The sequence below is a fragment of the Kryptolebias marmoratus genome, linkage group LG1 (genome assembly GCF_001649575.2).
Source record: "Kryptolebias marmoratus isolate JLee-2015 linkage group LG1, ASM164957v2, whole genome shotgun sequence".
Lineage (NCBI taxonomy): Eukaryota > Metazoa > Chordata > Actinopteri > Cyprinodontiformes > Rivulidae > Kryptolebias > Kryptolebias marmoratus.
Genome location: NC_051430.1, coordinates 29,630,435 through 29,658,047, shown reverse-complemented (window position 1 = coordinate 29,658,047; position 27,613 = coordinate 29,630,435). Strand labels below are relative to the sequence as shown.

The 27,613-nt window shown below is 40.2% G+C and overlaps 1 protein-coding gene across 1 annotated transcript in view; it reads left to right on the top strand.

Moving 5' to 3' along the window:
* Window positions 1-4,097: 4,097 nt before the first annotated feature.
* The window catches only part of antxr2a (ANTXR cell adhesion molecule 2a), a 35,206-nt gene continuing 11,690 nt past the window's right edge, over window positions 4,098-27,613 (top strand). Inside the window, exons 1-10 of the mRNA XM_017430812.3 lie at window positions 4,098-4,620; window positions 8,971-9,042; window positions 12,702-12,773; window positions 13,583-13,664; window positions 13,754-13,858; window positions 13,959-14,027; window positions 14,982-15,062; window positions 18,601-18,661; window positions 18,767-18,862; window positions 21,104-21,173. Coding sequence (XP_017286301.2) covers window positions 4,448-4,620; window positions 8,971-9,042; window positions 12,702-12,773; window positions 13,583-13,664; window positions 13,754-13,858; window positions 13,959-14,027; window positions 14,982-15,062; window positions 18,601-18,661; window positions 18,767-18,862; window positions 21,104-21,173 — 881 coding nt within the window. The 5' untranslated portion in view covers window positions 4,098-4,447. The remainder of the gene's footprint in view (window positions 4,621-8,970; window positions 9,043-12,701; window positions 12,774-13,582; window positions 13,665-13,753; window positions 13,859-13,958; window positions 14,028-14,981; window positions 15,063-18,600; window positions 18,662-18,766; window positions 18,863-21,103; window positions 21,174-27,613) is intronic.

Here is a 27,613-nt window from a genome sequence, read left to right as displayed (position 1 = left end):
ATAGCTTCCATATCTTTGGACCAGGTGACGAAAAATTATCGTTGACTTGTTTCATTAAGTGGGTGTCTCTTATATTATATAATTAAAAATTTTCACCACCTGATCTCAAAAGCTCAGTCAGAATTTGTTTGGGGCCTTTTTAAACTTAATGTTTGGGATTTATCCAGACCAATGATTCCCAAAGTTGGGGTCGGGAACCCAATGTGGGTCACCCAACACCAAGTAGGGGTCCTTAGATAATCTCCAGATATCAACCTACAATTTATGATATATTTGCACCATAATCGTGACAGAGAATTGAAATACATATCATAATTTGATTTTTAAAAAAGCACAATGTATGCTAGGACTGTTTGTGTAGTCATTATGTTCTTATTCAAGAGGGTCATTACCATTTTTGGATATTTAAACAGCCAACAGATGGGATCGAAAGCTGAAAAGTTTGGAAAGCACTGATCTAGACCATTTAAAATACTGGTACCAATAAATGTTTTGGGGGTGATTTGGGTGTTGGGTATTGAAAATCATGTTTGCTGTCTTTAGGTGTATCTTGTTAATATAATGTGAGCAAAATTTAAAAAAAATAAAATGTTTCTGTCAGTGTACAGCCCGTTCCTGGATGCCAACTACTGTGACTTTCTGTAAAATGTAAAACCAGTAAATAAATCCAATCCTTTAATTCTACTTTCAGAGGGAACATTTGAAGCAGCAGATCCAGGTAAACCAGGTACAGCAGGTGTGGAATTACAAGGATTTTTCACAGATTTTATAGCCTGGAGTCACATCCAGAGCCTTGTTCAAACAAGCGAGACAACCGATGAGATAAGCAAACCTGGAATTTCCTGTATGTCCTGGAAACCACCACCTGATGAAATATACTGCTTGTGTTTAATGTAACCTGGGGGGGAGAGGAAGGGGGGGAGTTATGAAATGAAATTACTCATCTCAAGTCAACAGATACAACTGTGAAAACATTTGCATGATCTGTCTTGGTTTTATGGTTTTGGAATGCTACTTTGCCACATGTTCCTGTTGCGTTTGATTAGATGGTGCTGTGCGGCGCCGTGGGTGGAGCGCGGCTTTGGTTTCAGAGCTTAGCTCCCGCTGTAGATTACTGTCCAGGTTTGGGGATTAAAAACACAGAATGAGACGTCCAAACTGAAGATGGAGGCACCTGCAGCTCCTGAATGTGCTTTCAGTTTGGAGCGAAGCTAAATAAATTAAAGGCCTAGCATTCCTCACATGCCAGGATTTGAAACTAAAACCATCTTATGATCAGAAATCGTGGTGTTATAGACAACTTGATCAAAATTTGTAAATGTCATACGATCTGCTGCTCAAAGAATATTCTGGAGATGACGCTCAGCTGCTACCACGCCAAATTTAACTCATTTTCTGTAAAACTGATCGAGTTGGAGCTATTTCTGTGTTGGCTAATTTCAATTAGCTGAAGCGGCCATGTTGAATTGGGTTGACTTCAAATGTTAAAGAAAAAATAATTAAACCTAAACAGCCTTAAGACTGAGGAAAGATGAGGTTTTGTTCATTCATTATAAATTTACAGATAAAGTCTCAGAAGGACTCAGATCAACCCTCACATAAATTATAAAACTGATTAAATTGGATTATTTTCATACTCTTTGACCATTTCAGCTTGCTTTAAAATAAAAAAAACCTACCACCTTTTGGTGATCGCCGGCTTACTTTATGCTAAAAACCTCAGAAATGTTCTTAGTGGGGAAACAGCTTTGATTTCACACGCAGCAGACGTCACATCCTGTCCTCCTGACTTTGCTTCACAGTGACGGTTCTAATGTTTTGCATGCCTGCGATGTTTGCCACGTGTTCACACATCATTTAAAATAAACCATGTCACTGACACTGAGCGGGCCAAGCTGATAACTCGAGACTCCATACTTTGACATCAGAAGAGTTTAGGGAATTTGTGACAATGTGAGAAAAAGAGGTGAATATACGATTTCTCCTGTTTGGGGATTTTGTGAGTTCAAATGTAATACAAGAGTTAAAAAGGGGAGAAAAAAAGATCTCCTTTGTGTGTTGATTCCTGGTGTACAAAAGGAGGTTTTGTTGGTTTTTAGGCCAAACATTAGACAAAAACATGTGGGTTTTTCATGCAAGCCAATTGTTTCAATTCCAAACAGTTTTGTCAGAGAGCTGGACTCGCCTCTTCTTGCAGTTTCAACTGTTTTTTGTAGATTTCTTCTTTTCTTCTTCTTTTTATCAGACACATTTAGAATAATGTAATACAAATGAAAACCTACAGATCTCAGCACTGAGGGAACCAAACTCCAACCCTGAGAAGTGATTTATGTAAAATAATAAATAAAAAACCCTGAAATATCTGAGATATGTGTCAGTAATTTTAACGTGAGATATGTTGCCTAATGCTGAACTTGGTACAGATGTTGCAGGGTGTGTGCGACGGGAACTTGAACCCTGCGTAACAGCTGTTCCATCCCGGGCATGTGCACTGGACTGGAGGCCCATGAGGCCTTCGAGTGCTTCTCAAATAGCCTTCGTGAGGCGTTCAGGGACATGTCTGTTGGACAGAAACTGTTTAAAACAAATGTTACAAAGAACAGCTAAACTACTGTCCTCTCTGGCTGCTGCTGTTGGACGCAGGGGATTTTTGGTCATAAGATACTTCCTGCTTTTGGTGTTTCTAAGCTGTGTGACGCTTTTATTTTAACTGTTTAGGGATGGTAAATACATTTATTTGTATGTATCAGGGGAAAAACATGACCTATGTTTAGATTTCAAATTAGCTTAAAGGTTTGTTACAGGTATTATTACTTCAAAAAAGGTAGCTTACAATATTTAGACTTGTCCCAAATAAACTAGTTAATAGTTGAACATTAATAGTGTGATTCTCTGAGGATGCTGTGGCTGTGGTGGCTTGTTGGTCAATGCTGCAGTCTTGTAATCCTGAGGTTGCAGATTTGAGCCCAGGTTGTGTCAGGAAGGGCATCCGGTGTAAAACGATTTCCAAATTATTTGTATGAGTTTGCTCGCTGTGGTAACACTTGAAGAAGGTACTTTTATTATTCTCTGAGGACGACGTTTGGGTCAGTGATTGAGAAAAAATTACAAACCAATAATTAGGTATGGTAAAAGTACTGATATCAGAGTTTCAGACTAAGATCATCTTATGTTAATAAATAAAAGTTATAGCAGCTTTGGTCAAACCTTGAAGATAACATTATAACATTATGCTCAATCTCATCCAAATAATCTCTAAACTTCTACCACACCAAATTATAGCTCAGTAACTATAACATTTACAGAAGTACAGTAAATTTTCGATTGAATAAGGTTGATCACCTGTGTGTAGGCCATTTTTAATTGGGTTAAGTCCAAAAGGTAATCAGTTGTAGATACACATTCACTGATTACTTTCTGGGAGTTACATTATTTATCCACCTACTATATTTTGCTAACAAACAAACAGGATTGACTCCAACTTCACTGATCTTTAGGCATTTTTGTGTTTACATTCAGTTGGCTGTGGAGACCATCTTGAATTGGTTTGAATCCAAAAATTAATCAATTATAGATGTCAACCTATCTAAAAGTTTCAATAAACTCTATTGAGTCGTTTAATAAGAGATTTTGTTAACAGAAACAGTTCGTGGGAGTTTTAAAGACAGATTTTGAGCAATCTGTTGGGGATCAGGCTCAGCTACTACCACACCAAATTTTAACTCAATGTCTGCAAAATTGTATTTTTGTGCTTGCTTAGCCGCGGCGGCCATCTTGAATCAGGTTAACTGCCAAAGTTAAGCCGCTGTAGATGTGCAACGGTTACTTTCTGAGCGTTTCAAAAAAATCCGTCCTGCGACTAATTAGTTATTTTTCACTTATGCACGCACACACGGACTTGGGCAAAAACAATGTCGCTCCGATTGCGCTTTCGGCGGCGGGTGATAACAAAAGCCGCAAATGAGTCATTTGTGTAAAAAAAAAAAAAAAAAAAAACAGTAACCGCTTCTCCCCAACGGCCGCAGTCACACCTTGGAACGCTGAGAATTCCGAGCTTTGTGTGGGTCCGTGAAGGCACCCCGGCCTGTGAAGTTTAGCACCGGTGGCTGCAACTTGTTAACGGCAGAAGTTAGCTAGTCTCTGCTCGGAGTTCGGGGGGCTTGTTCCGGGGCTCGGTTCGGGTTTTATTGAGGATGTGAGTGAGTGAACAGTGAGTCAGGAAGATGTGGAAACCGCAGCTGCTGACGTCGAGGCGGTAGTTTCCTTTATTTTGCAGTTCAGCCTCTGAACTTTATTCTTTTGTTGGAGTTTAGGTCGAGAAGAAGAAGAAGAAGAAGAAGCTGTTCGTTGCTGCTGGATGTGCACCTCGGTCTCCGGAAGAATTATTGTCTCTTTGTCAACTTGAAGTGACTTCACAGAGACTTATTTTTAACGTGTGCGTGCAGACATGTTGGAAAAGTGTGGTTATTTCACGGCGGAGGAGAAGAAGCCCGGCCACGGGGGCAGCCGGTGGACCTTAGCGGCTGTTGCGGTGACCGTCCTCGGCTTGTTTGGGTCGACCTGCTGGGCAGAAGAAGCGTCCTGTCACGGAGCCTACGACCTCTACTTTGTTTTAGACAAGTAAGTTTGGACACAGGGGGGGACCACTGAGCCCAAAAGACAAGAGAAGTTGTTGCTTTTGTCCAAAACTGCTGCATTTTTTAGGAATAGGAGGTAAGATGGAGAAGCAGGATCTTTCTTTCTTTTAGTTTTCTGAACCATTTTTGGACTTAACCCAAGTTCTGAAAACATCTGGATGATCTCTAACATGTAAATAAAAGCAGAATGTGAATCTCATAGACCCATATTTTGCTCACAATAGAAAATGGCAAACAGCAAAAGTTTAAATTCAGAAATTATATAATTTTGGGGGGGGGAAATATGGTAATTTTGAATGTGATTGCAGCAACATAGAGGCAACAAAAGTCTGTAAAAGTAAGCAGTAAGATTAAGAAAGAAAAGAGCATTTTAGAGAGGCTGAATCTGAGAAGTAAAGACGGGCATTGGTTCAGCAGGCTGAGAAGACTGCCTAAAAATAGTGGAATAATTTCAGAATAATGGTCGTCAATGGAAAATTGGGAAGACTTTGAGTATCCCATCATACAGTTCAGGCTGTGATGTTGGGGCCCTCGGGGATGGGATTGGCTCAGGAACAATGTCTGTAAACACTGTTAACCGGGCCGTCCACAGAACCCTGATGTTCTCCTCGACCCAGCAGGTGCTCTACCTTCTGCTGGGTCCAGAGTAACACCTGTCCCACTCGCTGGACGGGGCTCAGACTGGTTCCCCTGATGCAGCGGTCTCCAATCCTGGTCCTCGAGGGCCACCATCCTGCATGTTTTCCTTGTTCTTCTGCTCCAACACACCTGATTTGAATCAACGGGTCATTAACAGGCTTCTGCAGAACATGAAGAGGTGATTTAACCACTGAATCAGGTGTGTTGGAGCAGGGAAACAGGTAACACATGCAGGATAGTGGCCCTGAGGACCAGGATTGGACACCCCTGGCCTGATTCTAGAGTAGCACCTGTCTCACTTGCTGGACGGGACTCAGACTGGCTTCCCTGATGGGTCTTTGTGCGCCGGATCGTATTTTGGTTTCACCCAGAAGCGTTCAGCTGCTGATGTGCGACTGGAAGGCTCACCGCTGAATATGTTTGACACATTCACACCAAGCATCTGGGGACGTTGTTTTTGGTAATACCCAGATTTTAATCCCTCTGGATTCATTCAAAACAAAAGAGACAAACAGTAATGGACATTTGTTGGAGACGGAAGTCCAGTGAAATCGATTGCAACACTGAAATGCTGCAAGGGAAACGTAAATGCTGTTGCACCACAACAATTTCCTGACTTTATTTCCTGAATAGGCACTCGTTCGTTTGACTTATTTTAGTTCGATCTGAGCCCTGCTCAGGTTGGTCTGCATATGAGACGTTGGGACGTTCAGAGGAATCACTGTCAGTTTGAAACTTTTCTATTTAAGAGATTTTCAAGACATGATTGAAACAAGAAAGCTTGATTCTCGAATATCAAACACAAAACGAATCCCCTGGTGAGTAAACTGATAATCTGAGTTGTGTACACTCACTACCTGCAGTTTTTAGATGATGCTCTAACTCAGGGGTGTCAAACTCCAGGCCTCGAGGGCCACTGTCCTGGAGGTTTTAGGTTTTTCTGCTCCAACACACCTGATTCAAATGGCTTAATTACCTCCTCACCAAATCATCAAGTTCGCCAGGAGCATGGCGACAAGTCATCTATTTAAACCAGGTGTTTTAAAGCAAGAACACGTCTAAAACATGCAGGATAAAGGCCCTTGAGGAATGGAGTTTGACACCCCTGCTCTAAAGTCACGTGGGACCACACAAACCTCCCTCTAACCCGACTCAAGTGGTTTCCTCATAAAAACCAACCCCAGTTAACCAAACCTGAACCGTGCAGTGTTTTTATCTGAGTGCAAACTCTGCATCAGGAAAGTTTCGTTCTCCTGATTTCACCTGATGTGGAGGAAATTCAACTTAGTGGTATAATCAATCAGAACTTTATTTTTCCTACGACACAGCGATGGAACGTGCTTTACAGAGAGGATTTAAAGGTCAATAGTCGAGGTTATGATGCTGATCTTTAGAAATCAGGCCAGTCGATGGTTGATGTACAACCAGTGTCTCTACGTTGACCTAAAAGAGAAATAGTTGCTCTCTGGAAATGTTTTTCAAGCCATAAAATTCAGTTTTAACAACCAATTTGATACGGGTTAGCACTAGGATTCATCTCCAGGAGGAACTTTGAGTTTTTCTCTCTGAGCTTCAGAATCGATTATTAAGATCTCAGTTGAGCGTTAAACGTTGTTTGGCTTCCATAGCATGATATCTGAATGCATTTATACAGATTTTCAATATAAACTGTTTTTCTCAGAGTCCTGTTAGGAAAAAGGATTTTGAAGAAGGAATCATGAACAAAACCAGCTGCTTCAACCCAAAAATAAGAGAAATTTAAACTTTTTGTTTTTTATTTTTTATGCCAGTGGCCATTAACCTTCTCTAAATTCTTTATGAAGGTAAACTTTTCTCTTTGTTAAAACTTTTTACATCCTGTTGAGTGCATCAACTCCTAAAACGTTCTCAAATCAGCATGAAGAGTGTAAATCTTTGACTTTGTTCCTGAGATGGTGGGAGTGTCCATGAAAAATGAAACGGAGCAAATAAAAACACACCCAGCTCTTTGAATGTGCTCCGTTTGACAAAATGAAGGGGCACCGTAATTTATCACTGTCAGTTATTAAATTAAGACCATTTTCTTTGTGAATATTCTGTGAAATGAAACCTCTGAAGCTCACTGACGTGCCTTTGAAGGCTTTTTGAATCGTGTTGGGGGATTGTGTCATCAGTTGGAACAGATTTTGGCGCGGGATCACTTCCTGTGTCTTTCATGCACTCGGAGTGCCGCTTCAGACGTGCAAAGTCTTTGCAGTTCAGCAAAAACTCCTCCAGCGCAGTGAATTATGGGGGAGTTTAGAGCCTTGACAGCAACTGCTTTTAATCCTGCCCCCCCTCCCGGCTTGGAGAAGTGCCATCCTGCAGGACTGCCGAGTTCAACATGGCTCCCCTGACCCAGTTCTGAACTCCTCTGATCCCCGTCTAAATTACAGAAATCACAGGATGATGAGCAGATTACTGCATACTCTGCAGGTTTTTGGGGTTTACTTTATCTCTGCTGATAAAATAGTTTTCCTGGGTTTCCTGCTGGAACTGATGAGTTCCAAGTCTTTATGTTTCTGGTGAAAGATTTTAGATATGAGGCAGCATTTCTGCACAAAGAACCTTCATTATTGTTTGAATGTTCTGTTTGAAACAATGCTGTTTTTATAGTTTGGTTTTAATGACCTAATTTTTTCCAGCTTTTGGTAAAGAGGCATACTACTATTGATTTATTAACAGTAAAATCCTGATTTTATCACCATAGAAATATAGATTTGTTATTATTTTGCAAGTTACAAAACAGTGCATCCAAACTATTTTACCAAGTAAAAACTCAGTCAGTAAGGATTAAATAAATAACTGTACCGGCACATTTATTTCTGACATTTTCATTTATAAGGATATTCAAGATCAAGGCTGAAATTTTAATTTCAGCACAAGTTTTTAGAATAAATTTTACATTTAAAAAGGAAGCATAAGGAAAAACAAGTAGAGCAAGTGTGCTGGAGTAGATTTTTGAGTATTTAAAGAGATTTCGAACATGTAAATACAGTTTTATATATTCCTGCTGGTTGCGTCTGAAAGTCTAAAAATCAACCTTTTTTACCCGTTTAACTGGCACCAGTACGAGTCCAGTTACCAGCTGCTGACAGGCTGACGTCCCGGTTCTGTCCGGGTCCGGTGACCGTTTCCTGCGTGACCTTGTTTTTACAGAGCGGGGAGGACAAGGAGGTGGCATGAAAGATGAGCTTCCTAATGGCCAAACTCTTTTGTTTTATGTTCTCCGTGCATTCATGGAGTTGTAATTATTGATTTAATAACCTCTCCGTCGTTACACCAAGGGCACGTTTTACACACCGCGCTGATTGTGCTCAGATTGACTCATCGAGGGGGGGGAGGGGGGATGACAGGTTGACACACTGCTGTGTTGTGAAATGAAGTTTGTTCTTCAATTCTTGAAATAGTTTTTGTTGGTTTTAATAAAACCACACGTTTCAAACAAAGTTCTCACGCCTTCATGCCTTCCTGTTCTTCATCAGGACTTCCTGTTGAAAACCAAAAACTTGAGTTCAAACTAGTAATTTATTAAAAACACAACCCTGCTTTGAATGTTTAGCTGCTTCATGACACAGACGTATCTACAGTCCTCCAGCATGTGGTTGGTGTAAAGATGGAGAACGTTTTACGACCCGACAGCCTGATGCCGCTGATTCTTCTTCTGTGGTTTCAGGTCTGGAAGCGTCGCCAACGACTGGGGTGAGATTTACTCCTTTGTGAAGAACCTGACCGACCGATTTGTGAGGCAAGTACGAAGTCACATGGAAATTTTAATAATTCGGTTTTTATTTTTAGATTTTTAAATAAGACAAAACTGATAGAAAAGTGGATTAAATTAGTAAATATAGAGCAAAGATCTGGCAGTGACAGAGTTTTGTATCAAAAATGTATTTTTCTGTGAAAATACAGTAAATGCTGAGTCCTGGATGACTGCTGAAGTTTTGCTGAAGAACCTGAAATTGACTTGTTAAAGCTAAAAGAAACCGAGCACTAGCTAAAAGCTAAAAGTAGCAAAATGGTAGCTAAAAGGAGCAGAACAATAGCTAAACACCAGAAATAGCTAAACACCAAAAGTAGCAAAAAAGTAAATACGAGAGTGGTAGCTACAAATTAAATGCAGCTAAAATAGAGATCGGAGCAGCCGTCTCCTGAATGAGCTGAAGGTTTTGATATAAGAACAGCTAAAAAAGCACAAAGTCTTCAGAAGTAGTTAGTGCAAAAAAATGTTTGGAAAAATAATAAAAAACAGGAAAACAACAGTGTGAATGTTCAATTAAAACCTCCCTGTCTCGAAACAAATTGATAGTGGATAATCTAAGTTTGTTTAACTGAACACTTTTGACTGATTTCTTATATTTTACATATGTTTGATATTAAGTTGGATCTTTCCTGGAACTCAGAAGCCGACATCATTGTTTGCCGTCTGTTGCACAGATTTAAAGGACTTCCCACCTGTTCCCCAAACTATCGTTTTGCATCCTTTTTAATCATAATTAATAAAAGACAAAAGCGTTAAAATGGACTCGAAACGTTCAGCTTGCATAATGTTTGAGTCAAACGGCGCCTGCCAGCACAGTACAGACGGTAGCGCCACAGCCAGAATGAAGTGGTTGGTTGAAGAAAATAGCAAAGGCACCAGGTGGGAGTGGGTGGCAGAGAGGAGCAGTCTTCTGGGCTGTGAGAATGGCCATTTGCACCGGGGGGGTCCGGCTCCACACTTATCCCCTGCTTCCACCACAGAACGGCTGACAGGCAGACAATGTACAGTAAAGCAAAAGAACACTGGAAGGCGACGAGGACAATCTGCTAAACAATGCTCGCTCACCAAGAGCACTTCTGTTCTGCCATGTGGAGCAAACTGGACTACTTCATCACCCCCTCCTTCTCAAATTAAAAAAAAAACAATCCCACCACCATCCTCAGATCTGTCCTTGGCATCAGTGCCTCTTTATCTCGAGTTGGTCTTAAAATTCCTCCGTGCTTCTGAAGATTTGTCACGTAAGCGCTTATGAAAATATACATTAGGGCACATTTCTGTCCTAAAGGTTTAGCTTTTAGTCGACGTATGACTGAAATTTAAAGATGGCGTGTGAACGACTACTGCTGCTCTGCTCCTCTCTGCCAAATCTGCTTTAAAGACTGTTTGTGGGGGAGGATCGCGACTGGGCCATGTGTCATGTGGTGGAGAAATATCAGCACCTCTCCTTATGCTCTGAAGGCTTCACATCTCTGAAGGAAACACTTGAGCGCTTAATTATCTGAAGTTTAGCTCTCTCTGTGGGAGGGCATCCGCGTGCACGCTGTCTGAAGCAGAGGTGGTAAGTTACTAAGTGCGTCGGATTTATTTAAGTACTTCAATGTTTCTGGGGTTGGAGATCTTGTACAATTTATCCGTTTTACTAAATATTTCTTAATATAATATTCAAAATCATAATTTGGAAATTTCCAATTATTATGCAACTCTGCTTCTAATGAAGCGATTCTCTCTTTTTTTTTTTTTTTAACCAAATCCCACAGTCCTTACGCCCAACCAGGACAGCTCTACATGAATCAGAGATCCAAGTCTCCATGCCAAAAACTGTAATAGTTAGCGCTCTTTTTATTTCTTTATCATTTCACGCAAATTTTTGCCCGAAACTGGTCGCAATCAGCCAAGATATTCATGCACAGGTGATGATGGGAACCTACGTTTTGGATAAATAATGAACAAATTCATCAATGGATCGCTAAAACAAGACTAACATTTATCTAAATTACAAAGCCGAACATCCAGGTTTGACCAAAATTTAAAGCGTTGCGTAAAAGAATGCAGGAAGTAGATCAGTGGTTCCCAAACTTTAACTTCTGACCCACAAAACAACGTCAGAAGCTTGACTCCTTCTTCTGCTGGTTAAAGTGTAAAACATTTCTAATAAATTAGTTGAATGACGATGTAATGAAAGCACAAACAGCCTCAACAACTATTATAGTATTTAAAATAATTTCGGACTCTTTTATTGCAGTTATGGCCAAGATGTGCTATTAGCAATCATTTTAAGGTTTGTTTGATTTCTGAAGATTGTCACGAGACCCCTCAGTTGTTTGGGCAGACCCAGAACTTGCTGAAGGGGTTTTATGTCCTCACTGACCCTCAGGAGGAACTGCAGAGTTTCGCTGGGGAGAGGGAGGTCTGGGATTTTCTCCTGGACCTCCACAACCCAACCTAGCATCAAAAGCTACAAACAAACCTGAAATTTGCTCCGAAACAACAGACACCAGCTTGGCAAAAACCACTCTGAGCCGTCAGCATCAGAGTCACCACCAAATATTTATTCTCTGTTGACTTTGGAATAATCTTTGCTTCCAGTTGGGGTCAAACATTAACAAAGAAATAAACGAGAGCCCTAATATTCACTGTTTGTTGAAGATTAGCAGCCAGACTTTGGTCCTGATTTAAAGATTCCCTCATTTATTAGATTCAGGATTAATTTTTTTCTCTTAATTCCCATAGTTCCATCCTAGTTGCTTATATTACTCTCACTGCTTTTGCAATTTTTGTTGAAATACCTGTTAATGCTAAACATTTGCTTTTATTTGGGTAAAATCAAGAAATGTGGGTTTTTTTGAGCATTCTTTTTTTTTTTTTTTTTTTTTACCACAAATGAAGATAATTTGTTTAAATGATGTATTCCTCAGCATGAGTCAGTAAAGTTTTCAGAGACAGCTGCACGCCTGGAGTTGCTTACAGTTTTCATCGTAGTGTTTGCATGGTCTTCACCAATTTAATCTGGGTATTTACATAAAAACCACCTGTGTTTGGAAAGCAAAAATCTGTTACCAACCATGAGTCCTCTCATGTGACTGAGGTAGAACGAATGTAAACAGCTTTAAAAATTTAAACTAAAGGCAGATTCTGTAGCCAGAGTTGCATCAAAGTGTCCAGAGTAAACTAACACCCTTAGAAAAAAATCACAGGTACAATATATTTATATATATATATATATATATATATATATGGTGCAGCAGGATGTTTGTGACTCATCGGCATCACAACATGTTTCTTGTCTGATTATTCACTTCCTGCTTGAAGTCATGCACTAATATTAGTTGACATTAAAGGAGCTCTTTCTGTTTGCCTAATTATTTATGTATTTATTAATTTTATTAGCAGAACTGAACTCGCATGAAATCTTTAAATCAAACTGTGGCCCTGACACTTCTGCAGATGCTCAGAGAATTGGACAGGATTTACTTCAGTGATATTTTAACTCATGAAGAAGACGACTGACCTTTATGTGGAGGCAGGACTCTGCTCCGATTCTCCAAAAAAAAGATTTTAATTAGCGCTAAATGGTTAGCGTGAAGACGATGTACTGGTTGCCTACTTTTAAATAAATTTCTTGTGGTTTTTGTTTTTCTCCTCAGCCCGAATATGAGAGTCTCATTCATAGTTTTCTCGGCCCGAGCAGACGTCCTGCTGCCGCTGACTGGAAACAGGTACGAGACACCGAAATCACTCAGATTTATTCTAAACTCTGATGGTAGGTTTGGAAAAACAAAGCATTGCTCAGCAACAAATCTGAACTGCACCTTTTGGCTTACAGGTTTAATTTCTTATAAAAATAACAACTTGATTTTAGGACGTCAAAGAGTTTAACTATGTTTTGTTTTCCTTGATTTAATTTTAAATTGGGTCAGTCTGCAGATAAGACGTTATAAAACCTCAGCATCTATGATTCTCTTATTTGTTTACTGTCAACAAATTTGGACAAAGTTTATTTAGGATGCTTTTTTTGACCTAAAACTTGATCAGATGTTCACACATCCTACAGCCTGCTGCTGCTGTTCCTTTTTTATCACCTGTACAGTTCTGCTGGAACGCCATGATGAAAACCTGCAAAATGTGTTTTTAGTTGTTTTTGTTTAAAAACAACTGAGTGAAAGAAGGTGCTCTTGTTAAAAATCCTCTTTAAAAATTTAAATTTTACTTATTTTGATTGTTTCTGTGTCACAAACCTTTTTATTTATAATTTTTTGTTGTTTATTTAACTCCTTATTTTAAATTTTAAACAATTGTGTTGTTTATGCAGTAGCTGAAGTTATATAGTAGAGATGTTTGTAGATTATATTAAGGGGGTGTAGATGATTTCTTTTTACTTCTAAAGGTAACAAATCATGACTAATTCCCTCTTACAAAGGTGTGTTTTCTGTATTAGGGCATAATGGAAGGAAAATAAGCAGACAACACATTATTTTATGATTTTAGTTGCAGAAAAACTGGTTTAAATGGTAATAAATCCTTTCAGATACGAGATCGAAGAGGGCCTGCAGCGTCTGAGGGATGTGAAGCCAGCAGGTGAAACCTACATGCACGAAGGCCTCAAAGAGGTCAGTTTGTCTTGTGGAATTTTCCCAGTTTTTTAGCATTAAACTCAATAAAACGTGAGATCTGATGACGTGTTGTTTTCAAACTGAAGGCCTCGGTTCAGATACAGCAGCAGCCGATGAAGTCCTCCAGCATCATCTTGGCTTTAACAGACGGGAAGCTGTCAGTTTATGTTCATGAACTCACCGTGAAGGAGGTGACGTGCACTTTTTGTCTGAGCGCTGGCCTGTTGATAAATTGTATGTATTCTTACTGGCGGAGTGTGTCCAACCTGTTGCTCTTCATCCGCGCTGCAGGCTGACGAGGCGAGGAAGTACGGCGCTCGTGTTTACTGTGTGGGTATCAAGGACTTCGATGAGCAGCAGGTAAGGGAGATTTATTCTTAATCTGCTGCAATCAAACATGAGAGAGTGTTTGCGCAGTGATTAGGGTTTTTGTACAAAAAGTTCTGGCAGGCAGGAAGCTTTCTGACAAAAGAAAACCTGTGTTTTACCTGCACAGAAAAGCCGTTTAAGGTACACGTAAATCTGGTGAAATGTAGCTTTCAGTCAATAATTGTCTGCAAAGTGAGAAACAAATCAATCGTTCAGCTGCTGAAAGGAGAAAAATCAAGATGTTAGAGGATTCTGTAACGTATGACACACATGTAAGTGCTCATTTTTAAGGTTCGGTGTGATAAATATCTCCCCATCATGCTGTGCAGAGGAATTGTTATCACCCGCCATAGAAGGCAGAGGGATAATATTTTTACCTGTTTGTGTGTGCATGTGTTCGTTTCTCCATCTGTTAGCAAAATATTTCATGGTCAGCCAAATTCAAGATGGCTACATCAACCTTAGCCTGCACAAAAATGACTCTAATTCAGTCATTGTTACAGATAATGAGCAGAAATATGGTGTAGTAGGAAGTAAAACTAATCCCCAACAAATGTTTCTTTAAAAGTTTGGATTGCAAGGCGGCGGGTGACATGCATTCTTTCTGGGAATGCTGCTGTCATTACAATGAAAGTCTCATATCGTAAAGTGTCAGGCTGTGTTGTCCGTTAATTTCATTTCTATCATGATTGTCTGTTCCTGGTAACCATTGGTAACCGTCCATCCATCGGCACTTATCAAGTCAGAAACAAAGGCAGCGTCGCTCGCAGTTTGTGCTACAATCATTTTTTATAGTTGAGCAAAGTGTTTGCCACAGTCATGCCATCTGCTGCGGCTCCTCCTGCCCGTAACACGAGAGGAAAGACACAACTCAGTCATAAAGAGGAAAGCCGTGTAAAATCAGCAGTCCTCCTTGTTTACTCCTCTCCTCCATCGTACCAACAGCTTGCTGAAATCGCCGACTCCAAAAACAACGTGTTTCCTGTTAAAGATGGCTTCCACGCTCTCAAAGGCATTGTCAATTCTGTAAGTTTGCCTTCTGTTTCTTTGTGTTTGTGTGTTAAAAAGATTCAACTTCATTTTTGTCTATTTTAGCACCAAAGAGGGTTTAGTCCTAGTTTTAAAAAATGTCAGATGTGCAGAGATTGGATCTTTTTTTTGTGCAGTTTGTCACTATTAAAAGCAGCATCAGGCTAAGCTGCATGGAAATCTTTGTGGAAATGACCACTTGATGTGTCCTCATTTTGCAGACAGGGAAGGAAATGCCTCACCCACTCTGTTGTAAATTACACAGAAACAGATGCTCACCGTCATGAAGACGCTCATTGTACTGCTTTTATTCATTAAAACTCACCAGCACCACTTTAATACTTTTAATTCCTTCGCTTTACACGAGAAAACAAAGTTCAGCACAACTCCTGCTCCCAGTTTAACACTGTAATTTGTGAAAAGCAGTCACAGATCCAGCCTCCTCATCCTCTGCCAGCTAATTAGTGATACTTTCCATTTGCTGCAGCTTTAAGGCTGAACGCTGTCAGCAACGGTGGAGGTTTGCACGACGAAATGATGACATGAGTCTGAGGACTCTGACCCGAGCTGGTCCTACATCTGCCAGCGAGGCTCTCAGTTAAAGGGCCAGAACGTTACAGAGCTGTCAGACGTGCAGCCAAAGGGTGGGACGTGTTCCTGCTGCATGATGCAAGAAGCAATCAGCTGCGATTTATGGTGCTGCTTTTATTAAGACTGTCAGGAAAATCTGGGTTTAAACTGTGGTTTGAATTCTTTCAAAAACACAAGAAAAGGAATTCATTAGAAATTACAAAAAATGTTGTAATTGTTACATCATTAAGGCAGTTATATGACCTTTTTCATGTTCTGAGCTTTCTGATAAGGGCTGGTATTTAAAGGGTTTATTAATGACTTGATTTGATGACAGAACTAAACTGTTAGAGATCGATGGACTTTGAGCATTCTTAGTCTTTTTCTAAATTAATGTACACAACTGAACAATAATATTCTTGTTATGTGATGTTTTCTGTCATTGTATCACATAAGAACAAAAACAAGTAAATATTACGTCATTGAAATATCTACATTTATGTGCAGAAAATGTCAAATTGCAGATATATAACTGGACACTGCTTGTTTATCGAGACCAAAAATTACAAAAGTCTCTTTCACACGTTTTCATGTGATTTTATTGCATAAGAGTCATTTCCTGAGGCCCTCATGAGAACTTTAGGGAGAATAATGAACCTCAGCTCAGCCCAGCTTTTGTAAAGTGCCCTGAGATGACTTTTGTTGGGAAATGGTGCTACATAAATAAACTGAATGGAATTCAGTCCCCTTTGAAGAGACCAGTGATGCTTCCAGCATCCAAATGAAACGAGAAGCATTCCTCTCTGATGAGTAACTCCTCGGCCTCAACACTTCTCTGTTGGATTGGGAGGGTTGGAGATCGTCTGTGCAGCAACCAGGAAGACAAAACTCACAGAAAGAGGCCTTTTCCTTTCATTTATTTATTTTATTCACTGCACACAACCTCTGTTCTCTGAGCTGCAGGCCTCTTGGGAAAACCCTCCAAAATCCAAATCGGTCAGTTTCATTCTTTAAAATGTCACGCGCCCACACATTGAGCCGAGTTTAGTAACTTGTAGAGACTTAAAGCTGTTTTTGTCATGTCTTCATGGAAGCTTCCACTTGATTGTTTTTAGCCCTTCGTCTTCATCCTGTCAGAAAGACCCTTCAGTTACAGCCCTGGCTGAGATATTCAAATGCTTCTGGATTCTGGACGACTGCCGTCTTTTTTTTCCCTCTGCAGCCTGTAAATAATGTCTGTCACTAGATCCTGCAGAAATGAAAAGCTGCTTGTTGAGCCGAACCAAACTGAGGCCTCTAATCTCACCATTCAGAGCGTTTCCTTTCATATCTCCAGATCTTACAGTACTGTGAAAAAGTATTTTCCCCCTTACAGATTTCTGTTTTTGCTTCATTTTGTCACTCTTACAGCAAACAGATTTTAATGTCAGACAGAGATAATTTGAGTAAACCCAAAATGCAGTTTTTCAAACGATGATTTCATTTATTAAAAGAAAACGGTTTTCCAAACCACCTAACTGCCTGTTTGTTAAATCAGGAGTTCAGTTGGACTCTCCACACCCAGGCCTGATTACTGCCAGACCCGTAGAATTAAGAAATCACTGAAACAGAGAAGACATGGAACAGTGGTGGACCTTCCCGACCAAAATTACTCCAAGAGCTCATCGACTGCTCAAACAGGAAGTCCCAAAAGATCCCAGAACAACATCTGAAGCCCTGCAGGCCTTACCTGCCTCAGGTGAGGTCAGAGGTCAACAGTAAAAGAGACAAAAACTGCTAAAAATGGCCTCCAGGGCAGAGTTCAAGGCCAGATCCACTGCAGAGCAAAAAGAACACAAAGACCCGTCTTCTGGGAGAATATTCTGTAGACTGATGATGAAGTGGATCTTAAAAGAACATCATAGCCACAGTGGAACATGGTGGTGGTAGTGTGATGGTCAGGACCTGAACGACTTGCTGTGATTGATGGAACCATGAATTCTGCTCCGGTCATCACTTCTCCACGGTCGCGTCAAAGACTCGTTAATCAACGCTTGGTTCTTGTCGTCGCCTCCACAAGTGACACAAAACCAGTTTTTAGGTTTAGGGGGCGCTCACTCCTTCACATCAGGCCAGGTTGGTTACATTAAATTACTCAGGTTATCTGTATCTGATATTAAGAATTATTTGATGTAAGTGTGACAAAACAGAAGATCTTTTTCTGTGAAAAAGTATTCAGATTTCTTCTAACTGTCCATGAAGTGGAATTTTATCATTTTCAAACAGAAATGTTTCCACACTCAGTCACTGCTGAGGCCTTCCCATCATTTCAAGACAAACAATTAGTTTTATTTTATTTATTTATTTATTTATTTTTTTTTTGTATGCTGCCAAGGAAGCAATTAGACCGGAAAGATGGAGGCACAGAGGAGCAGCAGCTGTCATACAACCCTGTCCTCTTTTATCAAACCATCATCCCTAACAAGGCTGCTGTAAACACTTCCATCTTCCACTTCTCAGATTAAGCTTGTGTCCAACATCAAATGAAAGGTTCAGATGTCCTCTACTCCCATTAATATGCTCCTTTTTACCCACTGTGAGGCTGGATTTGCATAGTTTTTCCTTTGTTGATTTATTGAATGATAGTGGGAAGTGCAGCTCCATGACAGTGGGCTCACTCCGGCCTCTTTATATGATAATGCAACATCCCGGAGGTTTTTAATAGAACTGAGGAACCATAATAGTCTTGCATAATTTCCCCATAAAGGCTGACACAGCTGCTGTTTTACCTCCTGTTCTCCTCGCTGTTGATCGTCAGCGCTCTCCTTTACCCGCCGGGAACCGATCAGGAGCGGGACATTTCTCAGGTGTTGCACCCTGATCTGTTTTCTAAACTTGACAGAGCCAATAACGGTCAGGGCTTGATGTATTTATTTTGCTCCCCCAAGCAATAATGCAGCCATTTAAATGTCTTCTCATCCTCCAGATCTTAAAGCGGTCGTGCACAGAGATCCTGAGTGTGGAGCCCTCCAGTGTGTGTGTAAATCGTAGGTTTTTCTCTTCTTCTTCTTCTTCATCTACCTCTTTACTGAATGTACTGTACATGCAGGCGCCTCTTCATCCCTCTTATCTTGTGTTTATTGACATTTCAGAGTCCTTCGACATAGTCCTCAGAGGGAACGGCTTCGCCCTCGGACGCAACAACGACGGCGTCGTCTGCAGCTTCATAGTTAATCAGCAAACCATCAGTAAGCGATGCTGCTGGCAAAAAACAAAAACAAAATGTGCATTCACACAAGAAATATTTTTCAGGGTTAAACTGACATGTATAAGATGCATAAAAGGGAAGTTTTGTTCACGGCTTCAGCCACGTCATCAGATATGAGCAGATATGATCAGGAACCATCGTTTTTTTTTGCTCCTCTTCCAGCAAATTTAAAAAAGGCTTGAATGACACACTTCCAGGTAAAGTTACAAGCAATTTCTTACTAACTGTTGTGTTCCTAATTTTAACAGTGCAGTACTGATGAGGATCATGGAAGAGAATCGATCATGGGTTGTTGGGGTTTTTTTGTTCTGCATTTATCCTCACATCACTGAGTCATGAGGTCTACAGAGACTGATTAGAAAATATTCTTCAAAGCAAAATCCTAACTTCTGGTTGATCCTGTGCAGACAAACAGACTTAACTTAAAGGTCGTGAAAAGTGAAACTAACAGCTCTTGAAGTGATGCATATCACCCGCTGCTTTGTGTGATCTTTTAGCACTTCAAGTGTCATGAGGATGACTCTCAGCTACTACCACACTAATGTTTTAGCCCAATATCTGTAAAATTAACTGCATTGTGGCCATTTTTGTGTTTGCTAAGGTTGATTAAAAACAGTTTAAGGATTCATGAGATATTTTGCTAACAGACGGACACTGCTTCTTATGATTTGAGATGATTAAAACAAAAAAAGTGGGTTGAAGTGAAGTTAAAGAAAAAAGAGGTAGATTTCCTGATGGTTTAATTTGATTAAATTCTTCCTGCAGGTACAAATATGCTAACTTGCACAAACACATCCTCCCCTTCTTTTTCTGATTTTATCTGTAATTGTCTTTTAGTCTTTGAGTCCTATTTACTCTGTTTTTATTAAATGAAACCTCAGGATGACGTGCAGGAAGTGGTCAGCAGTCAGTTCAGCTTTCTGAGACGTTTCGAGGCTGAACTCGACGAAACAAGCCGTGATCCAGACACAGCCACACCTTTATCTATATAATCTAAATTCAGCCAAAGAAAGGAGGCTATGTAGGTCACTGTGCTCCTTATTTTGAGCTCGCAGTCTGTTCTGTTGAGAAATCCTTTTTCAGGAAGCAAACGGGATTTGGCACCAAAAGCCAATCTTTTAAAGCTCTCATTTGGCCGCGGGATCTGTGGAGATCGGCGACTGCCAATGACAACACTTCCATCCTTGACAAGTTATTTTTGATTTTTCAACATTACATCTAAACTAAAATACTTGAACATATTTTCTTTTTCTTTAAAAAAATAAAAGTCCCTTATCTGAATTAGGAAGTGGCCACGAGCAGATGTCTTCCTGTTAGTCCTTTCTCAGTTTAGGCTGTCTCACATTCGCCCACTTGGGGCTATTTATTCCCTTATTGGCTTTTGCATGTGTTCAGTCCAGACCTTTTTAACAGTGGGGCACCTTATAATTATGGACAAGCATCATGGCAACTATGGAACACACGCCACATATGTGAAACAGATGCTACAGTCTTCCCCATCACCAAACCAGTTGGAGCCATGTGCTGACAAGAAAGAAAAAAACTAATCCGTTATATGAATAATCTCAGCGGCAGCCTTTGTCAACCTGTGATGAACAAAACACACAAATTATAATCCAATCTGCCATCCCTTTGTTTTTCAGCTCCCAGTTTCAGTTATAAAACATCAGATATATTAAAATATTCACCTGTAAGCAGCACAAACGTGTTCAGTAATAATTAGAATAAAAGGCATTTGATGAAGCTGAAAACCAAACTGAGTTTTAGCTTTTTTTGCCTTTGAGTTCATCTGAGGACTGCTGGCTCGTTGTTCTGATGAGATTAGGAGTCATTCTGCTGGAATTTGACAAAACTGAGCGGGTAATAATGTTTGGATGTGACTTCTAATACTTCTAGTTTGATTTCATATGAAAAGATGTTTAAGGGTTTAGTTGGGATTAAAAATCTCCGATGCTCTTCGTCTCTCAGAGGCGCTTATTAATTTTTGCTGTACTTTGCACACCTTAAATCAAAAATACATATTTTTTAATATTGTTTATTTACTATTCTATTTAATTGACTTTTTGGAGTTTCTTGTAAAAAAAAAACGATTTTTGTAACCAAAGTAAATCTTGGTTGAGCACTAATTTGGTAAAATAAGCAAATTCAACAACTAGTTCCAGAACAATTAAACCAATTAACCAATTAAATGCATAATGAATGTATTTGTTTTTGTTTGCAGATCAGAAGCCGAGCAGTGTGCGTAACGATTACCTGATGTGTCCTGCTCCTGTTCTCTACGATGTCGGACAGTAAGTGGAAATGCTTGTAGAGCAGTGGTGTCCACTCCTGGTCCTGCAGGTTTTAGATGCTTCTCTGCTGAGACACACCTGGTTTGAATGACTGAGTGATAACCGGGCTTCTGCAGAACCTGAAGACCTGCTGAGGAGCAGAGAAACATCTAAAACCTGCAGGATGGTGGCTCTCCAGGACCAGGACTGGGCATCACCGTTTAGACTAACGTTTGCAGGTTTTACATGTTGTAGCACAAAAAAAACATCAAATCAGATTTGATTTTTTAAACATATTTAAGTCGTTTTTGTTTAATAAGTTTATTTAAATGTGGAAAGGGGGCCCGTAGTTTTTACTGTGAAACAAAATGGCATCAAAAAAAAGTTTTTCTTTCTAGAACACCAAAAAAAAAAGCTTAAAATCCTTTTTTTTTTTTACATAAATCAGGAAACCTTAAGCACAAAGATCAGCTATAAATATTTAAAGTGTAGAAATTACAGCAGGTTTTACTCTGTTCTTTTGGTGTTTAAATGAGTGATTTTTTTATAGATGCATCTCTGCTCTGATGTTGGCACGATAACAAGAAATGTGTTAAATTTTAATGACAAACTTCACATCAAGGGACCTTTATATGGATTCAATATGTTGTTCTATAAATTATTTTCCATTAAATTGGGAGAGAAAGAAAAGGATGATCATGTTTGGTAAACTGTATTATTTTTATCTGACCAAGTGTGTCATGTCTTTTTTCTTGTGACACACACTTCGTCACATTTACTTCCTCCTTTTAAACGACCAGAGCAACCGTCTGAGTCTATAGATCATCTGTAAGTTAAAACTCCGGCAGTAAACAGTGCAGACAGGAAAAACACTGTAAATATGTGTGTGTGTTCCAGCCTGTTTGATTTTTAACTGCATCTTTTATAATCCCAAACCATAACAGATGATTGCTAAGGCATTCTAGATGGAACAACAGATTTTAATGTCCTTGCTGACAGCAATCCAATCAAAAATGTATGATTATGAGCGCCGCTGGCTCCTGAAGGCCTCTGAGCTCTTAAAGAGATTATGTATCATGACGACGAAGCTGTAACTACTCCACATCAACTTGAACCTCACCTCCGTTAATCCGCCCGTTATTTTAAAGTCAACCTGCTCACGATAACATGGTTTTTACCAGATGCTGAAATAAAACGTGGATGTGTAGTCGCACCAGTCGTTCAGTCGTTTATTTTTTTATGTTTTGGGGCCTATTTGATACTGAGCGTGAAAACATTCAGTGAAAACCCAAACAGATCCCACTGTTTTCATAATGGTGTTTATCATTTTAGCAGTAACAATAAAAACAGTTTAAGGGTCAAACAGGAACTTCACATTCTCACCATCAGGTTGTTTTTTTTTTTTTTTTTTTTAACATTTCCTTGTTCTCTTGAATTATTGCACAACAATCTGACAAATATCTGAACTGCTGATGAATTTGATGTGCATTAGGACAGCATAAAAAAGAACAAAACCCTCCCCTTCTATTTTCTTAAATCAATCCAGTGAATGTTATTTTCTCAGATTTTGTTGAGTGTTTCAGTAAGAAACCTCCTCCTTTAAGCTGCAGATCTGCTGTACGGGGCTTACTGTGTCCTGATAGGACCTGATGCTGATATTACGTCCCCGACATTTGCAAAAGACCTGCTTAATTAATTGTTGGCTGCTGGAGCTGACCCATTAAGTAGTTAGCGGGTATGAGTGGTGAGTAAACACATCTGCTGGAGGGGCTCTAAAAGGATGTGCGACAGATGCAGCCATTCCCTTTTCCACACTCCATATTTAAATAATTCACCATGCACTGACAATCCCTGCACCCCAGACCACCTGCATGGAACGGCAGAGCCTGGAAACTTTCGTCTCCATCCATCTGTCCGCTTCTGCTCCACCAGTACATGCGCGCAGGAAGCTCCACTCAGCCGTACAGGAGCGTCGCTTCGCGTTCCTTTGTTTTGTTTTCCCTTTGTAAGCTCGTTGAGTGTTTGTGTTTCTGTCCTGACCCCACAGACATGAGTTGCTGTATTTCAGAAACGGCAGTCTCTTGAGTTTTGGTGCTCAGCTGCAGCTTCCGGTCCCACGGGGCACCCGGAGCACACGCTCTGTAAATCCAGCCTTGATGTCCTGGAATCGGTGTCCTCTGTTGGTCATCGAGCTGTGTAGGAGTGCTCGTGGTGGAGGCATCATCTGTGCTGACATCTGTGGCATCAGACTTGAAACGCAGGCATCTGCTGACCCCCCTCCACCACCACCACCCCCCGCCTCTGTGTATCCCCATTAGGAACCCGTCTGAGAGGTTAAGTGGCTGCGTTCCTGCAGCGGCATGTCATCACCTGTGTTTTCACAATAACGATGCATGACCAAAGAATAACTTTGGGGGGAGGTGACACCTGCTTTACAAACCAGGTATGGTGGCTAATGCTAATGCTAGTTAATGATTTACCAGGCCGTCTCGCAGCGGCACAGCCCCATCTGCTCCAGTGGGGGCATGAAGATGTTTTTGAACCAAGTGTCCTGCTGCTTGATTGTCGTGGCACAGACGTCCTGCATGTGCACCGGTTTGCAGTGACACGATGAGACTGGATCCAGATTTGTTTGATTATCTCCCCCAAGGAGGTTGTGTTTTTGGTAGTGTGTGTTTGTCCATCGATCTGTTAGCAAGATTACTGAAAAACTGATAAACAGATTTTGATTACATTTTCAGAAAATGTTGGGATTGTCATAAAAAAAAACAAGTGATTAAATTTTGGTGGCGATCCGGATCCTACAATGTTTTAATGACCCTATGGCCTTGGCGGAGGTTTGAGCTCTGAGAGCTTCTTGTTGGGGGATGTAATTAGAAGTTTGGAAGCTCCAGACAATTAATCTGCAGTTCAGCACTTTTGCTGACATGCAGGATGCATGTCGTTTAAGAGTCTCTCATCAGTTATATCCAATAATTAGAGAGTTTCGCTGAAATCCATCTTGTGTTTTGGGATATTTTGCCAGCAAACAGAGTTGATTTCAACAGTTAACGCCGAGGTTTTAACTAAAGTTAATATAATGCCTTGATCTCAAAGTATGTGTTGTGGACACTGCTCAGCTACTACCACACCAAGTTTTAGCTCAATATCTGAAAAAATGGCTGAGTTATACAACCTTTTGTGCGTTTTCTAAGGTCAGTTGGCTGTGGCAGCCATCTTGAATTCGGTTAAGTCCAAAAGTATATCAGTTGTAGAGGTACATCCATTGATAACTTTCTGAAGTTTTGTAAATTTTTATTCTGTGATTCAAGAGGTATTTTGCTAGCAAGCACGCAAAGTTTACTGTAAATAACTGTTGGCAAAATTTAAAACAAATCTTGTGTGATCAGTTATCAGACTCAGCTACTGTCAAACCAAATCTTAGCTTAATATCTGTAAAATTGAATAAGTTATAGCAATTTATGTGTTTGCTAAAATTGCTTCAATGTTTCACAAACCAAGGATAGGATTTATGTGTATTTATGGGCTTACGGGGGTAGCGGCTCTTCAAAGAAAGTACAGTGAAGACTTTAAGGCAGTCAGGACGGTCCCTAACATGTAGATGACCCAGCTACGTGTTGATGCCAACCCACCTGGTGCTGCAGTTCCTAAAGTTGGGGATGAACTGAATTTTTAGAATTTTAGAAACAATTAGAACCAAAAGCTGTTTGATTATAGAGTTAACATCCAGAAGCTGATGAGAAGTTACACCAGAATCAGTTTAATTTTTCACGAGAGTGCATGTGATGCTTTCCAAACTCTCTGGAACAGAACTTCTCATCTGGTCCCCAGGCTTCATGAGACCATTTCCTCCCATCGTCAGAACTTCTGCCATGCAAACTCGTACAGAGTGATGGCTGCTGGATGCCAAATGACAGTCTTCACATATGCTGCTCCGTGAATTATTCAGCCTCCTCAATTTTCACATCTTTAAGGGAAGTTTGAAAGCCATTAGCGTCGTTATTGTTGGGCCACTCCAGCTGTAACGCGTCACCAAAACTTAGCGTTAGTCTACTTTTCTGACAGATCATAAGTGAGCCCAGGGACAAAGTTTGTCCAGCTGGGAACCAAATATCTCAACGAGAAGACCCGCAACTGGGGACCTAGTGTCTCTTTCTGTTGGAAAGTTGACTGATCCCTGTGCCCTGTGACAATCTGCCCTCTCATCTCCCATTTATTGAAACATTACGGCCGACCCACCAAGCAGCTGCAGCGCTCTCCTCAGTGTCACTCAGTGGCTTTTACTGCAGGAAAGTTCAATGACAGCCAACGCTCTTTTGAATTATTCATGCCCCGCCCCCCTTTTTTTTGTTTTCAAAGCCACTCGGTTGCCTTTTTTGGATCCTTTTAAACCTCATAATTAATTGGTATGGCTTCGTGTTGTCTGTACGGTGTATAGTTGTGGGGAAAATTCACCATCTCTAGATATGCATTGATGATTTATTACGAAGGAAACCAAGGAGTTACATTGAGGAATTGTTTATTTAAGCATTCTGATTCAGCAGAGGCATAAAGGTCAACTAACTTGTCTTTTTAATTGTTTACATAAATGCAGACCCAGATAAATCTGCTGAAACAATGCTTCATTTCAAATGAAAAGTGATCGACTTAAAAGCAGTTGTTTAATGTGTATCTGCGTGGCTTTAGGAGGTAAACAAAAAGAACCGTGAAAAATGATTTATTGATTTTACAAAGATATGCTTCAAATGAATGGAAAGTATTTATCTTTGCATTGTAGTCATGTTTCAATCTAACTGTTTGATCTTAATTAGTGTAACTGAGACATTGAGTCTGTTTTGAAGGGAACAAACAGCCTCTGGCTGGTTTGGTTTGGTTGTGTTCTCCACCCAACACGGAGCAGAGAAAACAAAGGTGATGGAGAGAAGATTATAGATATCCATGTTAAAGATAAAGACCGTCTCCAAGCAGCTCCATGATCCTCTGACCACAGCTGACAAGATTAATAAAATATATAAGGTTCATGGGAACTTGGACGCAAGAGAAAGTGCAACCCCGGGTTGATCAGACAGTGTGGATGATGCAACAAAACCATTCAAGATGAACTCAAGGTTCAAGGCCCGTCACTTTCTGATCTCACCATTCGTCACAGTTTGAATCATAATGAGCTCCGTGGAAGGAGACCCAGGAGGCTCCACTGTTGGCAGAAAAACACAAAAAAAGCCTGACAGGAATTCACCAAAACGCACGCTGACGAGAACCAAAGTTTCTTGGACTGATGAGACAAAACTGGAGCTTCTTGGCTCCATTCACATCAGTTTTTTCTATATTGTGGAAGAATACCAGCAAATTTCTGTCTGTATTCCCAGGATTTGCTCTGAGTTTTGTATTATTTTATTTTTTTATTGACCTTTTTCAGATATAGGTTCAGCACCAGGCCACTTTTGTTGGTGTTACATGACAGCCTTTTTGTCCTTTCTAGTTGAAGCAAAAGTGGTGACAAAGAGAAGGAGATCAGATTTTAAATAAGAGTCAGTGTCTCTGGGGAGGGGGAGAACAGGTCCTGCTCACTATGGTTGGGTTGTGGTGCGTTAAGGATGTCCAGCGTTGTCAGCCGAGCAGGAAGTGGGTTTGTCAATGTAACCCGCATGGGAGCTTTCCTCCTCCACACTGCGGGGTCCGCACCTCCAGCTCGATTAACAACCTGCCCACCATTATCTCGGATTGAGAGTGTCAGCTAAATTAGGCTCTCCCCTCACCCCCCTCACCCCCCTCACCTCACATTCAACACTTAGTTAACATGCAGAGACTTCAGACACCTTCACCGAGCTGCAGAGGCGTGCAGCCTTCCTGGAAGCTGCTGTCGACACATAAAGATGTTTGTGATGGAGGCAAACTTATCCCTCAGTAAAACGCAACCTCAAGAAAGATGATGTCTTTGTGCAGTTTTTAAAATTATTAGGAAGTATATTAGAAGGTTAAAAATGTCAGTCACATAAAGTAGAGTTTACAGTATTTAGTTTTAATTGTTTAACAATCAAATGGATATCTTGAAACAAAAGGGACAGTTTGGTTGTTTAGAAATTAGTTTCTGTGTAAAAAAAAACAAACAAAAAAACCCCCCTGCATTTTCTGTAAAAAAAAAAAAGACTGCTAAAACTGGCTTAAGAAGCTAAAACCTGAATAGTTAACGCTAAAAGAAGTAGAACACTAGCTAAACATAGCTAAAAGTAGCTAAAAGTGAAAAAGGAAAAGGCTGTTTAGCTTTTAGCCAACTTTTTGCTATTTTTAAAGTAGCTAAATGTAGCAGAGCAATAACTAAAGGTGACAAATGGCTAGCTAAAAGCTAAAAATAGAAAAAAATTGTAGTAAGTAAAGTAACATAAGAAGACAGATATAGACCAAGCATGGTGAGATATTTAAAAAAATAAATTAATGAAAGGAATTGAAGAGATCTGAATGTT